The sequence below is a fragment of the Pipistrellus hanaki genome (assembly GCF_964339955.1).
Source record: "Pipistrellus hanaki genome assembly, chromosome: 1".
Classification (NCBI taxonomy): Eukaryota; Metazoa; Chordata; class Mammalia; order Chiroptera; family Vespertilionidae; genus Pipistrellus; species Pipistrellus hanaki.
In genome coordinates, this window is record NC_140503.1 from 21,669,736 (window position 1) to 21,685,112 (window position 15,377).

At 51.6% G+C, this 15,377-nt stretch overlaps 1 protein-coding gene across 5 annotated transcripts in view; it reads left to right on the forward strand.

The window, feature by feature from the left end:
- Window positions 1-2,657: 2,657 nt before the first annotated feature.
- ABCD4 (ATP binding cassette subfamily D member 4) overlaps window positions 2,658-15,377 on the forward strand; it is a 17,777-nt gene continuing 5,057 nt past the window's right edge. For 2 of the 5 annotated variants that reach the window (XR_014795796.1, XM_084892908.1), the window contains exons 1-11: window positions 2,660-2,800; window positions 6,496-6,614; window positions 6,781-6,908; window positions 8,139-8,278; window positions 9,452-9,568; window positions 9,922-10,047; window positions 10,635-10,685; window positions 12,995-13,089; window positions 13,456-13,577; window positions 13,675-13,766; window positions 13,940-14,029. Coding sequence is in view for 4 of the 5 variants with exons in the window: in XM_084892908.1 (XP_084749034.1) it covers window positions 2,763-2,800; window positions 6,496-6,614; window positions 6,781-6,908; window positions 8,139-8,278; window positions 9,452-9,568; window positions 9,922-10,047; window positions 10,635-10,685; window positions 12,995-13,089; window positions 13,456-13,577; window positions 13,675-13,766; window positions 13,940-14,029 (1,118 nt within the window). In the remaining variant the exon portion in view is untranslated. Of the gene's footprint in view, window positions 2,801-6,495; window positions 6,615-6,780; window positions 6,909-8,138; window positions 8,279-9,451; window positions 9,569-9,921; window positions 10,048-10,634; window positions 10,686-12,981; window positions 13,090-13,455; window positions 13,578-13,674; window positions 13,767-13,939; window positions 14,030-15,377 lie in introns of those variants that run through there. The other 3 variants (XM_084892909.1, XM_084892911.1, XM_084892910.1) reach the window with 3 other exon arrangements.

The window sequence follows — 15,377 nt, forward strand, 5'->3', positions numbered from 1 at the left end:
ATAAACTGTGGTGCCATCCTAATTTTATATACTGGGAACAGGGAGGTAGGGGGAAGGGTGTCAAGGGAGTATCTTCATTCATTTCCAAAAGGTAATGAACACCATCTGTATGCCAGGAACTAGGAATCCAGCCCTGGGTGGTAGGCTCAATTCCCAGTAGGGGGCATGCAGGAGGCATCTGAGCCATCATTGTTTCTCTCTCTCTTCCCCTTCCTCTCTCTAAAAATCAATAAAAACATATTTTTAACAAAATAAAATTTGGTAGTTATTACCAAGTGAATTTCCTCCCCCCACCCCCCTTAACCAATTTGTCTATATATGAGAGTGAGGATGTAGCCCAGAAGTCCAGTATCTGGAAAAGGGGAAGCTTAGTCCTAATAGAAAACAGTATGAGCAGAGACAATAGACTGTGTGTTTCTTGAAAATAGGGATTGTTTAGCTCCGTGGTCAGCAAACTGTGGCTCAAGAGCCACATGCGGCTCTTTGGCCCCTTGAGTGTGGCTCTTCCACAAAATACCACGGCCTGGGCAAGTCTATTTTAAAGAAGTGGCGTTAGGAGAAGTTTAAGTTTAAAAAATTTGGCTCTCAAAAGAAATGTCAATCATTGTACTGTTGATATTTGGCTCTGTTGACTAATGAGTTTGCTGACTACTGGTCTAGCTCATATTTGTTCAACAAATATTTATTGTGCCCTTAGTAAGTGCTTCCTGACAATGGACATACAGTGGCAGTGAACATAATGGGCATGGCATTTAAAAAACATATATATTTTTATTGATTTCAAAGAGGAAGGGAGAGAGAGATATAGAAACATCAGTGATGAGAGCGAATCATTTATCAGCTACCACCTGCACACCCCACACTCGGGATCGAGCCTGCAACATGGGCATATACCCTGAGTGGGAATTGAACCATAGGTGATATTCAACCACTGAGCAACACCAGCCATGATTGGCATTATTGAAGTAAACACACAAAATGAAACTATAATAACAAGCTATAATAAGAGCTTTCAGGAGAAAAATGGGGTGCTATGGGAAGGAATAATACAGTTCTTCATAAAAATTGGAGTGGTAGGTAGAGCCAGGGCACTAGAGCCTTTTGAACCACTGAAGGTTTTTAAGGGAGATGTTAATCTGGTTTACATTTTTGCAGATCCTCCTGGCTGGGAGGAACTGGGTTAGAGCAGGAGCAAGAATGCAAGTGTGAAAACCAGTTAGGAGGTTTTTGCAGGACAGGAGAGAGATGATGGTGGTTGGTCTAAAGTGGTAGAGGAAGAATCTATGGATTAAAAAAATCCCAAGCCCTAGCTGGTTTGGCTCAGTGGATAGTGTCAGACTGCGGACTGAAAGTTCGATTCCGGCCAAGGGCATATGCCCAGGATTTCCAGCTAGATCCCCAGTAGGGGGCATGCAGAAGGCAGCCAATCAATGATTCTCTTTCCTCATTGATGTTTCTATCTCTCCCCTCTCCCTTCCTCTCTGAAATAAATATATATATATATGAGTCTCAAAAGATGTATTGCTCAACTGCAATCTGTGGACCTTGTTTGAAGCCTGATTTTATTTTTTATTGTAAAAAAAATGATCATGAGACAATTATAAATTTGAACACAGGCTATTTGATATTAAGGAGTTAAAAAGTTTTTTGTTTTTGTATATTTTTTGGTTATTTATTTACTTTTTGTTTTGTTTTTCTTTTTTTCTTTTTTCTTTCTTTAATTTTTATTAGTGTGTGTGTGTGCATTGGAGCCACTGAGCAACACCCGGGGCCAATGCAAATGTCAAACAGGCTTCCTCCTCAAGTGGGGCTTATGTTGAGAGGCCCCTCTTTAGAAATGGCTGCTAGGCTCTGGTTTTTCTGGTGGTGGTGGTGGTAGTGGTGGTGATGGTGTGTGTGTGTTTAATTTTTGAGCGCAACAGCCACTAGGAGCCCTATTAACTATGAGAATTTGGGATCTTCATTTGCATAAGAATGGAAGATGGGGCAGGTATTTTCTTTCTTGGGGATGGACACTAGGTACAGGAATACAACAGCAATGAGCAAGCCATAGTTAAACTTCACTCATGAAGATTATTCTTATAGAGGAAGACAAACAATATGCAAGGAAACAAGATAATTTCAATGATAAATATTGTGAAGAAAATAAAAATGTATTGTAACAAATGGGGAATGATGGAGCTGGCCAACATGTTCTAAGTAGGGTGAGCGATGACTATTGCACTAATGAGAGAGCCAGTCATGAAAAAGTTCAGGCGTGGGGGAAAGAGTGCTCCAGGGCGAGACAACTGTAATTGCAAGACCCTGGAGAGGAAACATTTAATGCAGACCCAGGGGAGAACCTGATCACTTAGATTTTATTCTAACTGCAATCTCAAGTCTGATTTATGTTGTTAAAAGATCACTACGGCTTCTTTGGAAGAATGCATGAAATATCTACTATATTCAGAGTCTAAAATTCTGGTAAAATACTTCAGTCCCATTTCTTGGCTACCTCTTTCTTGTCAAAGAGTAAACCTCCCATATCCACAAGGGGCGCTCTAGCCGCCCGGTCAACAGAATGTGATGCTCAGCACTCTATGGTTCTTTTAGAACAATCGGCCGCTTCCGGGAGCGGTGGTGTCCTCTCTGTCCGCTCGTCTCTGTGGTCTCCGGGGCCCCGCCCCGCTCTGGGCGGTCGTGCGCTCTGCGCTCCCCGGACTCTGCCCGATCCGACCCAACGCCGGGGCAGCCTAGCTCCGGGCTGGGTCGGGATCTGGGTCATGGCGGTTCGGGGGCCCGCGCCGGGGGCTGGCGCCAGGTGAGCAAGGCGGCTGGGGAGGAGGGTCTGGCCTCGGGGCGTCCCACCTGGGGCTGTGTGGGGACGGGGCGCCCACCTCCGCGGGGACCGAAGGCGCCCTCCCAGCTTCGCGCTTCTGCCATCCCCTGCAGCCAGGGTGTGGGGTCCTCTCCCGGGGAACTGGCTCTTTCTCTCCTTCCTCCCTCCCTGCTTTCCTTGCACCTCAAGTGCACAGAATTGAGTTGTTCGCCCTGTTCAGTTCTTGGCACACTGTGGCCCCTGTTTGTTTGTTTGTTTGTTTGTTTGTTTGTTTTTCCATCTTTCGTTCCTTAGTCTCAAACCCTTTTCTCTCCCCTTCTGAGACACACACTCTGGTGTCTCTTAAGGGAGTGTCTTTACAGCCCACTTTACATAGGTTTGCCTATATGTTACCTAGCAAAATAGTGGTTTGGAATTCATATAAATGATAATACGCTGTGAGTTTTTGGAAAACTGTTCACCCACCATTGTGTCTTTGAGACCATATATGCTGTAGTAATCTAGTTTCCACCTCTGGGTACATCTGAGTGCATTAGATCCCATTTTGCTTATACATTCTCCTAGTGATGGACACTTAGATGGCTTCTTTTTTTTTTTCTTTTGAGAGAAACATTGATTTGTTTTTCCACTTATGCATTCACTGATTCATTGGTTGCTTCTTATATGTGCCCTGGTGGGAGATCGAACCTGCAACCTTGATGTAGCACACCGCAACCAACTGAGCTACCCGGCCAGGACCTGCTTCCAACTTTTAACCACCACAAACCATACCGGCACTTGTCTCCTGTGGGTAGGGGTGGTTTTCTCTGGATTATCTGTCCCATGCTGGGTCATACCTGTTCTACTAAACTGTTCTCTGAAATGGTCACACCAGGTTATGCTTCCTGAGGGCATTGACTCAAGGTCTCTGTTTCCCCGTATCTCCCCCATTCATCCCCACCCCTCTGCCCCTGTCAACATTTGATATTATTTGGTTTTTTATTGTTTATCGAGTGTAAGGTGGCATCCCATTGTGTTAATTTACATATATTAAGCATTTCCTCTCTCTTTTTGTTAATCCTTAGCCGAGAATATTTTTCCATTGATTTTTAAAGAGAGTGAAAGAGAGGGAAAGACAGAGAGAAGCATCGATGTGAGAGAAACACATCGATTGGTTGCCTCCTGCACGTGCCCTGACCAGGGCCCTGGGCTGGGGAGGAGCCTCAACCAAGGTACATGCCTGTGATTGGAATTGAACCTGGCACCCTTTGGTCTACAGGCCCATGCTCTATCCACTGAGCCAAACCGACTAAGGCATCTGAATTGCCTATATCCTTTTCCTATTTTTTTTATGGATTTCCTGGTTTCCTGACTTGCAGGAATTTCTTGTATGCTCTGGATTTTAATTCCTCTTTGGTTTTACACCGTGCAAATAACTTCTCCAAACATATATATATAATTGATTTTTTCACAGAGAGGAAGGGAGAGGGATAGAGAGCTAGAAACATCGATGAGAGAGGAATATCGACCAGCTGCCTCCTGCACACCCCTTGCTGGGGATGTGCCCGCAACCAATATACATGCCCTTGACCGGAATCGAACCTGGGACCCTTCAGTCTGCAAACCGACGCTCTATCAACTGAGCCAAACCGGTTTCGGCCCTTCTCCAATTCTTTAACTTAATCTTTGACATTGTATTGAACAAAAGTGTTTCATTCTTAGTTAAATTCATTTGTTTTCCTCTTTACAGTTTGTGGTTTTAGGGTCTTATTTAAGAATTTGCCGGATCTGGTCCTAGGTGGTTTGGCTTAGTGGATAGAGCATTGCTCTACAGACTGAAGGGCACATGCCTGGGTTGTAGGCTCGATCCCCCCGGGGTGGGGGGTGGGGGGGTGTGTGCATTCAGGAGGCAGTCAATCAGTGATTCTCATCACTGATGTTCCTATCACTCTCTCCCTCTCCCTTCCTCTCTGAAATTAGTAAACATATAAGTATTTAAAAAAAAAAAAAAAAAAAAGAATTGCCAGCATGCTATTCTTCCAGGGAGCATGCCTGTGCCATTCCCTTCCCACTCCTTTTCCCACATGAGACTTGCAACCAGGGAAGCAGTGGGCGGCAGCAGCTCATCCCAGGCTAACCCCCTGAACTTGTCTCCAAGGCCCCCTTCCCTCCTTTTTATCTGACTTCCCAGCCAACCAAAGCAGCCCAGCCTAGGCTCTCCTATTGCTTTTTCTATGCCCTTCCTTGTTTCACTGCCCTAGGAATGTTTTTGCTGTGGTCAATAAATTCTTGCTTGCTTTTCTAAAAAAAAAAAAAAAAAAAGCAAAGAATGAATTACCTTCCCACTATTATCTTCATTGAGATATTCTGCATTTCCTTTTAATCCATTTAGAATTGTTAAAGTTTATTTTTGTAAATGATTTAAGGTAATGACCTAAATTTTCCTCCATCATTTTTAATGAATAAGTAATGAATTCATTAAAAATTAGAGAAGCTTGGAGGCTTAGTTATGAGCACAGATTCTTAAAGCCCAGCTGCCTGTGTTCAAAACCCAGTGCTGCCGCTTACCAGCTGGGTGGCAGGGCAAGTGCCGCAGTTCCTCGTCCATAAAGATGGTCTCTGTATCTTACAGCTGTGACAGTTAAGTGGATTCATACATGTAAGGCATGTAGAAGGTACTGGATGCATAGTACATGTTTAATCAGTGTTGACAACTAATAATATGTCCTTTCTTGTGATGTATCCTCTTATGAGCCCATGCAAATATAGGTCTGTTTTTTATTTTTGGGTCTCTATTCCATTGCTTCCCCTGCCTCATTGCTTTTTTTGTTCCTGTATTAACAACACATTTTCTCATTACTCCAGCCCTGTAATATGTGATAATAACTTTATAACCTGATGATTTGGGTCTCTTCCTCCTCCTCTCCTATTCACAATTGTGCTAAGCTATCCATGGACTTTTATTTCCATATAAAGTTTCTCAGAGAAGTCCTGTTTTTTGATTGGTATGTTAAATGTTAAAAATAAGGTCTTTATAATATTAAGTCCTGCCAGCCTCTTCTTTATTTCACATCCTATCATAGAGTTTTTGTTTTTTCCTCCAAAATGTCTTATATATATATTTTTTTAAAGTAAATTCCTGGATAGTTTATAAGTTTTCTATGCTTTTCTTTCTTTTATAAATGACACTTTCATTATATTTTCCAGTTGGTGATAGAGAGCTCTTGATATTTGTATGCTAACCCTATATCTAGCTTAATTCCTCTTATTAACAACATTTTGTTTACTTATTTGCTTGTGTTTCCTATATAAATGTTCACTTATCTGCAAATAATGACAATTTAACCTCTTCCCTTTCAATCTTGCTATCTCATTTATTTATCCTGCTTTATTCCTTCAGCCAGGACCTTGAAATCCTTGATCAAGTGGACTTCCTTGTCTTGTTTATGACCATCAAGAGGATGAGGCTTAAGTTTCTTTACTAACTATGTTGTTGTTTTTTACTCTAAATAACCTTTTATGGCATTATTCAACCTAAAGAAATGTCTTTCTATCCCTGTTCCCACCCTGCCATCCGCATGGCTTGAATATTGAACACTCCCAGCCCTGGCCGGAGAACAATGTAGCTAAGCTAGGTATCTGCTCTAAGGCTCAAATGCCCTCTTAAGTTTCTCTCTGCTTCTCCTTCTATTCTTCAGGCCCAGATTAGATGTGCGGTTTCTCCAGCGGTTCCTGCAGATACAAAAGGTTTTGTTTCCCTCTTGCTCATCACAGAATGCCTTGATGTTCCTGACCCTTTTGGGCGTGGCCCTCCTGGGTGAGTGAGTGAGTGAGTCCAGGCGAGGCGGGGGGAGGGCAGTCCTGGTGTTGGGTCCCTTTCCTTCTCTCTCTCTGGGGTGTTGGTGAGGCCAGGACTCAAGAGGAAGCCTTCCTCCTTTCCCCACCCCTCATCACTGATGCCTGACTCCTCCCCCTCCCCCCAGAACAACTGGTCATCTACCAGGTTGGCTTGATCCCCAGTCAGTACTACGGGGTCCTGGGAAACAAAGACTTGGATGGTTTTAAGACCCTGACATTCCTGGCTGTGGTGCTCATCGTTCTCAACGCCATGGTAAGGTCTTCTCCCTCTCTCTCTCTCTCTCTCTCTCTCCCTCCCTCCCTCCCTCCCTCCCTCCCTCCCTCTCTCTCTCTCTCTCTCTCTCTCTCTTTCTGTCTCTCTCTCTCTCTCTCTCTCTCTCTCTCTCTCTCTCTCTCCCTCTCTCTTTCTGTCTCTCTCTCTCTCTCTCTCACCAGCCTAGCATGAGTGGAATGCCCAGGGTCACCGAGTCCCTAGGAAGTAGGAATCAAGCTGTGGGTGTGTGTTCCCTGCCTTTTCTAGGAACCCTGGGTAGGACATTGATCTCGCTGCTGGCCCACTGGGGCCAATTCCTCGAGTGTTTCAGGCCACAGGCCTAGGCCACGAGGTTCTGGTTTAATTTAGCACTTGGCGGAAACGTTCGCTGTTCTTTCCGTTCCCAGAACTCTTGCTTCAGGATCAACAGCCAGAGCCGCTCTTCCTCTGGGACCGAGGCTGTGACCCAGCTGGCTCCGCGTCTCACCTCCCGGCTTCTGCACCTGCTGTTTTCTTGCAGAACGGCCTCCTTCCCCCACCTCGCGCTTACTTGGTTAATGCCTGCTCACCTTCAAGTCCTCCTCAGCTTTCTCTTCCATGTCTCCTCCACCAAACTCTGTCCTTTTCTCTTCATGCCTAACGCTTTGAGTTTACCTCTGCGGTAACACTCCTTACATCCTCGTGGTTGGCTGCTCCCTGGCTAGACTGAGCTCATTGTTATTTCCCCCCAATGCCCAACAAACGTGTCACATAACTGGGGGGTGCTGAGAGTCGATGCTCTGTTAGGACTCCGTCAGGCTGTACTGCTCATTTTCTTGGTTCTTAGGGAAGCCATCTCATCACACTCTGGCACTTTCGATGTGTGTCCGGTCAGTAAGTACCTGTGCACACAGAGCCCTGTTCCATGTTTTGGGACAGAAAAGTGAGAACATAAATGGACTAGGACATATTGTTTCCGATCTCCAGAGCCTCCCCCGCTCTCCGGTTAAGGCAGTACAGCCTAGAAAGGGGCCGGAGGGCCTTGCCTTTGGTAGGCCCTTTCCCATGTGGGTGAGTGCAGAAGGGAAAGGTCTCGTGCCTTGTGGCTTTCAACAAGAGGAAGTGCTGAGTGGGCAGAGTCACCAGAGCGGCCTGGGCCTGGTCAGCAGATGCTTTCTGAGCGTTGAGCTGAGACCTGCAGGAAGCCACTCTCCCTTTCCCTGCCTCCCCCTGCCCCCCCCCACTGCGCAGCTGAAGAGCTTTGACCAGTTCACCTGCAACCTGCTGTACGTGAGCTGGAGGAAGGACCTCACCGAGCATCTCCACCGCCTCTACTTCCGCGGCCGCGTGTACTACACCCTCAACGTGCTGCGGGATGACGTCGACAACCCGTAGGCCTCCCCGCCCTGTCCTTCCCACTCAGCTTCCCGCTCAGCCCTCCCCGCTTAGCCCGCCCCGCCCCCTGCATGGTTCTATCTCCCCCTCCCCCAATCAGCCCCGGATCCCTTGGAGATTGCCTACAGCTACCTGCATGTGTTGATAAGAGCCAGGGGGGTGCCTGGACAGGCTGAGCGGCTGAGAACAAGAGGCTAAAAATAGGAGCAGCGCCCTTCTGTCCCTCTCATGTCCTGGGCTTCCAAATCAGGCCCCCTCTGAAGAGCGTGTCCTGCTAGGAAAAGCTAGGAAACCAGCTTTCGGATTTCTAGCAGTAAAAAATTGCTGTCTAGGACTCAGTCTGGGATTTAAATCTTTCTACTGTCACTTCCCCATTTATAGCCCTTACGCTCACTGGTGAGCCCCAGGTTCCCTTTCTGTAACATGAGGAGAATACCTCCTATTTCAAAGAACATAGTGAGGGTGAGACGATATTCGTGTGATGCACGTGGGCGGTGCCGGGGACGAGCACGTGTCCCGCTGTTAGTCAGCTCTTGTGATCTTACAGGTGAGGAACAGGCCCAGAGGATCAGGGGACTTGCCCAAGGTCACGTCCCATTGGAAATGGGAGTCGGTGTGGCTCTGGTGCGACGGGATATATGGGGTCTCTCCTCATCCTCATTCCCTCCCACTGGGCACCCCCGCCCCCAAGGCACTTCTTTGCCTGAGATGACCTTTCCTCAGCTTAAGCTGAGCTCTGCGGCAACGATTTTTGGGAGGGTGCTGCTGTTAGCTCTCTCCTGGGCCTCTCTATGGCTCACCCCATAGAAGCTTCCACCGCCAGTCAGCTAACGTGGAGTCAGGCTCACGCTCGTAAAAGAAAGTGGGAGGAGCGAGATAAATAGGATCGCTTCCCTGCTCTTCCAGAAACTCAGCTTAAGTACCCTCAGAACTGGACCAAGACCCTGGGGTGCTGGGCCTCCCAGTTGTCCATGTTTCTGAGGAGTAAACTGAGGCGCCATCAGAACCCTGTTTAGGATCCTGAGGGTCTCATTGCCTCTGGGAAACCAGCCCTCGTAGGGGTCCATCTTCCCCCACGATCGCTGCCAGGCGGGGTAACGTGGACTGCCTTAGCCTCTCAGCCCTCGAGCTCGGCTCCTGGTCCAGCCTCTCTGTGTGGTCGGTTCCAGGGACCAGCGCATCAGCCAGGACGTGGAGCGGTTCTGCCGGCAGCTCAGCAGCATGGCCAGCCAGCTGATCATCTCCCCCTTCACCCTGGGCTATTACACCTACCAGTGCTTCCAGAGGTGAAGCCTCTCTCGCCACATCCCTCCTCCGCTCCTGCCAGGTGTTTCCCCAGAGGCCCCTCGCTCACACGAGCCCTCCCGGGGCTCAGAAGAGGCTAGTCTTCCCTTCCTCCCGCCTGCATGCCGGTCTCATCGCACATGCGCAGGGCCCTGCCCTCCGTGGGCCCCGTGGCGATTCAGTGTCACAGGGATCTGGTGCTCCGACTGCGTAGCCCCGGTACCAGGTGCCCCCGCACGGGAGCCGAGGCCTCACGGGGCTGAGACTGAACAGGGGCTGCCAGAAAGGGGGCAGGCAGCAGGGCCGAGGCCGTGGGCATATGTGGCGCCCCACCATCCCTGTCTCTGCCTTTCAGCACAGGCTGGCTCGGGCCCGTGAGTATCTTCGGGTATTTCATCCTGGCAACCGTGGTGAACAAGATGCTGATGGGGCCCATCGTGGCGAAGCTGGTGCAGCAGGAGAAGCTGGAGGGGGATTTCAGGTGTGTCTCCGGGTTGGAGGTTTGAGGGCCGGGCATAATGGGAGGGGATCTGGAATAAGGTGCCTGAGTTCAAATCCCAGCTCTGCCAGTTGCTAGCCTGAGCTCTTGGCTTTAATCTCTCTGAACTTGGTTCCCCATCCGGAAAATAGGGATGGGACTGTTGCTTAAGAGGGAACCGTGAGGATTAATTGAGATTATACATGAGAAGCACTGAGGACAGTGTCTGGTTGGTTAACATCATCATATCTTGGCCTTCTTAGTCCTGTTTTAAGCACCTGTTTCAGATGAGCCGATGGATTCGTCCCCTACCTGTGCTCCGTGGACTCCTCCTTCAGGCCCAGCCCTGGGAGGAGAAGGTGCTGAGAGCACCTGTCCTCTCTGGAGATAGGCAGGGGGCCACCCTGCCTAGGCCTGGGACTCCCCCACTTCCTCCTCAGACACACACACCCCGTGACCATCCACAGAAGGACTGGGGAGTAAGCTGCAGGTGGAGCTGGACTCCCCTTTGTCCGGAGGTCTTGGTCCAGGCCTCCAAACGGGGGTGGCACTGCCCATTGTCAGCACACGTTTTCCTTTGGTCTGCTCAGGTTCAAGCACATGCAGATCCGCGTGAACGCTGAGCCTGCTGCTTTCTTCAGGTGAGTTCCGTGGGAGTAGCTCCCTCTCCCAGGGGAGACGGCAGAGGAGGGAGCTGAAGGGTACAACCCTCCCACCCTCCCGGGCCTTGGGGCAGACGTCCTTACACCGGGCGTGAGCCTCTCCCCGCATCTCACTGGCCTTGTCTGCCTCATCCTGTGTAAGCCCAGGATTTGTTCCTCTCAGTGACCTCGCCTGAGGCCCACATTTGATCCGAGGAGGAAATGAGCGAATGCCTTCTCGTCCTGCTGACGTCCAGAGCTGCTCTGTAGTACAGGCGGGAACGGGAGCCTCCGGGGTTGGCAGTCCGCTCCCTACAAGCGCCGTCCTCGTAAGGTCCACGTGCGGCTGTTTGGTCTCCTGACCGGAGCGTTGCGAAATGCCATTCCTCCCTCAGGGCCAGGGAAGGCCGTGCTGCCTCCAGTGAGGGCACGGGAGCCATTGGCAGGCAGGCCCTGAGGTGGTGTGGAAGGAGGGGAGCTGTCTTGGAGCACGTGGACTCAAGCTCTGAGACCTTTGCGCTTCTGCCAGTTGCTAGCAGTTTTCAGCTTCCACCACCTGGGGGCGCCAGGAACGCCAGGACTGATCTGGGGTTTGGTAGTGTTGTGGGGTGGGTCTGTGCTAAGTTTGTTTTTTGTTTTTTTTAAATCAATCTTTATTGTTCATATTATTACAAAGGTTCCTCATTTCTTCCCCCCTCCACCAGGTTCCCACCCCACCCTACGCCCCCTCCCCATCCCCCATTGTCCTCATCCATAGGTGCAGTTTATGTTCAGTCTCTTCCTCCCTCCCTTTCCCCGATAGTAAATCCCTTTTCAGATAGTAAATCAGTTACTTAGCATTTTCTCATATCAATAATACCTCCACATGCCCAATGATACATTTCATACAAAAGACATTTCCAAATAGGTCAACCAGCCTCATCCAGACCCCACACAAGGCACTCACAGATCAACACCCCAGCACTATACTAACTCAACACATCCAGATCTAAGCCTACATCACTTGATTCAGCAGACCCTCAAGTTCCCACAAAAGTTTCCAGCCATGTCTGAGAGGCAGCCGTGGGGCAGGGGCAGGCGAGGAGCGAGCTGTTCCGGGCCTGGCTGCTCCAGGCCTGGCCTCTGTTGCTCTGGTTCGTTCCACAACCAGCTGCTCCGGGTCTGGTCACTGCCGCTCCCGACCTAGTTGCTCTGGACTTGGCTGCTGCTGCTCTGGGCCTGGCCGCACCCGACCCGGCTGCTCTGGGCCCGGCTGCTCAGGGCCCGGCCGCTCCGGGCCTGGCCGCTCCCAGCCTGGCAGCTGCTGCTCCGGGCCTGGCCGCACCCGACCCATCTGCTCCGGGCCTGGCCACTCCCAGCCTGGCAGCCGCTGCTCCGGGCCTGGCTGCTCCCAGCCTGGCAATCGCTGCTCCGGGCCTGGCTGCACCAGACCCGGCTGCTCCGGGCCTGGCCGCTCCCAGCCTGGCAGCTGCTGCTCCGGGCCTGGCCGCACAAGACCCGGCTGCTCCGGGCCTGGCCGCTCCCAGCCTGGCAGCTGCTTGTGCTAAGTTTTTTTGGATTCTGCAGCTTCTGCTCATGAAGCTTTGGGCTCTGGGGGAAGCAGGTTGGGTCTTGGAGCTCTGGGTGTGTGCTTTTATAGCCTCTGTGCCCATCTTTGTGTAAACTCTGCAATGCCCCCTCTGTCCACCCCTCCTCGGCTGCCTGTCCTAGAAGCCCAGGTCGCCTTCTGAGAGCCTTCCTGGGCTTCATGAGTGCCCGGGCCTGTTAGTTCGGAGCTTGAAGATGCTCTGTGTGGTCACATGTCCCTGGTGAAGAGTGCGGAGCATCTGCCTGCCCCTGAACTGGGACCGTCTTACCGCCTCTGTGCCACACTGGCTGACTGGCACGGAGCCTGCCACGTAGTGTCCTCCTCCCTGTGCCTTTGGTTAATGATAGCAGCTGTTATCTATCGGGGTCCCTTCATGTGCCTGGCCCTTAATATGCAGAAGTTCTCACTCTCGCCTGTTAGGTAGGTTATTATCAGCTCCATCTTACAGATGAGAAAATTGAGGCTCCTAGGCTTAAGTAATCAGTCTGTAGCTAACCAGAGCCAGGATTTGAGCCAGGTCTGGCAAGTCGAGAGTTCAGGTTCTTTCTGCAGACAGTACCAGTAGGATGAGTGAAGCAGTGAGTGGGTGCTAGCGTTAGGGTCAGAGGGGAAGACCATTCGGATGAGCTTTTAGTCCCTAACGGAGGGTGTGATGAGGGACAGGGTCCCCAGCCGGCGGAGGCTCTCCAGACCCCATGGCCATTCCAGCCTTTCTCATCAGAGCTGGGCATGTGGAGCACATGAGGACGGACCGCAGGCTGCAGAGACTCCTTCAGACCCAGCGGGAGCTGATGTCCAAGGAGCTCTGGCTGTACAGTGAGTAGAGGGAACCCGGGAGGCAGGAACCACAGGGTCAGGATAATCACCCTCCCCTCCCTTTCCTTCCCGTCCACTCCCCTTCCTTCCCCTCCACTCCCCTCCCCTCCCCTCCTCTTCCTTCCCCTCCCTTCCCTTCCCCTCCCCCCCCTCCCCTCCTCTTCCTTCCCCTCCCCTCCCCTCCCCACTTTTCTCGGCACTGATACAGTTTGCTCTGCTGAAGAGATTAACCAGGGGGAGCACTGCCTTCGCCCTCTGTGTCCTCAGGAGAATGAGGATCCAGGGAATAGCTTGGTCCTGCTTGGCTTTCCGTCCCCCTCAGAGCACTGGAATGTCCCAGGACCTCACGCAGTATGTCTTCCACAGTCGGTATCAACACGTTTGACTATCTGGGCAGCATCCTGAGTTACGTTGTGATCGCAATCCCCATTTTCAGTGGCGTCTATGGAGACCTTAGCCCCACGGAGCTCAGCACCCTGGTCAGCAAGGTGAGAATCCCTCGTGATGACCCCTCACGCCGCCCCCCGGCCCAGGACCTGGGGCCTGGGGGTCCAGGCCTGTGCTCACTGCTCCCGTTCCATCCAGAATGCCTTCGTGTGCATTTATCTCATCAGCTGCTTCACCCGGCTCATCGACCTCTCCACCACGCTCTCGGATGTGGCTGGCTACACACACAGGTGAGGCTGCGCCCCACGCCTCTCGTTTGTGAACAGGGCTGGTGCCCTGGGAGGAGGGGCTGAGTGAGAACAGGAACAGAAAGGCTCCCCGATCCCAGTGAGCCTGAGAGAAAAGGGCTCCTTGCCTTTACCTGGGCCCCAAGCCCCTGCCTCCGTGCTCTCCTCTCGCCCAGGATCGGGGAGCTCCAGGAGACGCTGCTGGCCATGTCCCTGAAGTCCCAGGACGGCGAGCTCCTGGACGAGAGCGAGTGGCACTCCCACGGGTGAGAGTGGGCGGCCGTGTGTGCGATGGTGAGAATTCAGGCTCCGGGGCTGCCCGGCTGGCAGCAGGGCCGTGTGGAGCAACCGGAAGAAAGCAGTGGCCTGTGCCTGGCGCGTTGCAAACGTTTGTAATAGGAGTTGCTGTTCCGGCATCCGTGGTGCTCATTTCCGCTGCCCCCCAGCGGGTGGAAGCGAAGTGCACACACCTGCCAGGACCTGAGTTGGGATCTGACTCGTGGCCTCCTCTTCCCTTTTCCCTCTTCCTCTCACTGAGCCCCGCCGCCCTGGGCTTGTCCGGTCTCTGTCCGCTTGCCCCACGCAGGCCCGGGGGTGTCTGTACGCCTGTGTCTCTGCAGGCTCCGGTGTTTCTGACCTCTCTCCGCGTTCAAGATCTGTTTCATGTCCTTGCTTTTTTTGGGCAGAATTACTTAGCGGTTCTGTGTCTTACTTTCTTCACTTCTGTAAAAGGATATCCATGGAACCTTCCTCGTAGGGTTCTGAGGATTAGACACCATCCTTTATAGAAAGCACTTGGACAGTGTCTACAGAGTAAGCTTTTGCAAATAGAAATTTTCTGAAATCCAGGACCTACCTTCAACCCTCTGCTCAGGAACTGAAGCCTTAACTGTCGGCCCATCCAAAGTGCACGGTTCACGCAGCTGTGAGCCCGGGGGCTGGTGTGCCGGTGCCGGGCCCGTGGGAAACCAGCGCTGCTGGTCTCGGGGGAGACGGGCGTCCTCGGAGAGCCGGGAGCCCCAGAACTGTTTATACTTGTTACCGCTCTCGTCCTTGCCCTCCGTCCTCCAGTCGCACTGGGACACCCTGGGGACTCACACACATCAGAATGAGACCAATTCAGCCCTGTGCCCCTGAGCAAGTTACCTAGCCACCTGACCGGCTTCCTCCTCTGCCAAGGGGGATAACGCCTGTGATTCCTGAGTTCTAAGCCTGGCTAACATCAGTCCTGCGTGGGGCTTTGCCAGCCTGGCACGAAGCAGGTGCCCCAGCTCCACCTCGGTGTCGATCTGCTCAGGCTGCCATGGCAGAGGACCACGGGCTGGGTGGCTTCCGCAGCGAACACTGGTCTTCTCTCGCTTGAGTCTAAAAGTCCTCGTTTTCTCCTGAGGCCCACCTGCTTGGCTTGCAGACGGCTGCCTTCTCGCTGAGTCCTCACAGGGCCTTCCTGCGTGCACGCTCCCGCCATCTCCCCGTTCCCAAGGGGCACATTGCGTTAGGCCCTACCCAGAGGGCCTTTAAGGTTGTGGCTACATCCTGAGATACTAGGGGTAGGAGTTCAGCATGTGATTTTGATGACGCAATTCAGCGCATAACCCCAGCCCGGAGGTGACG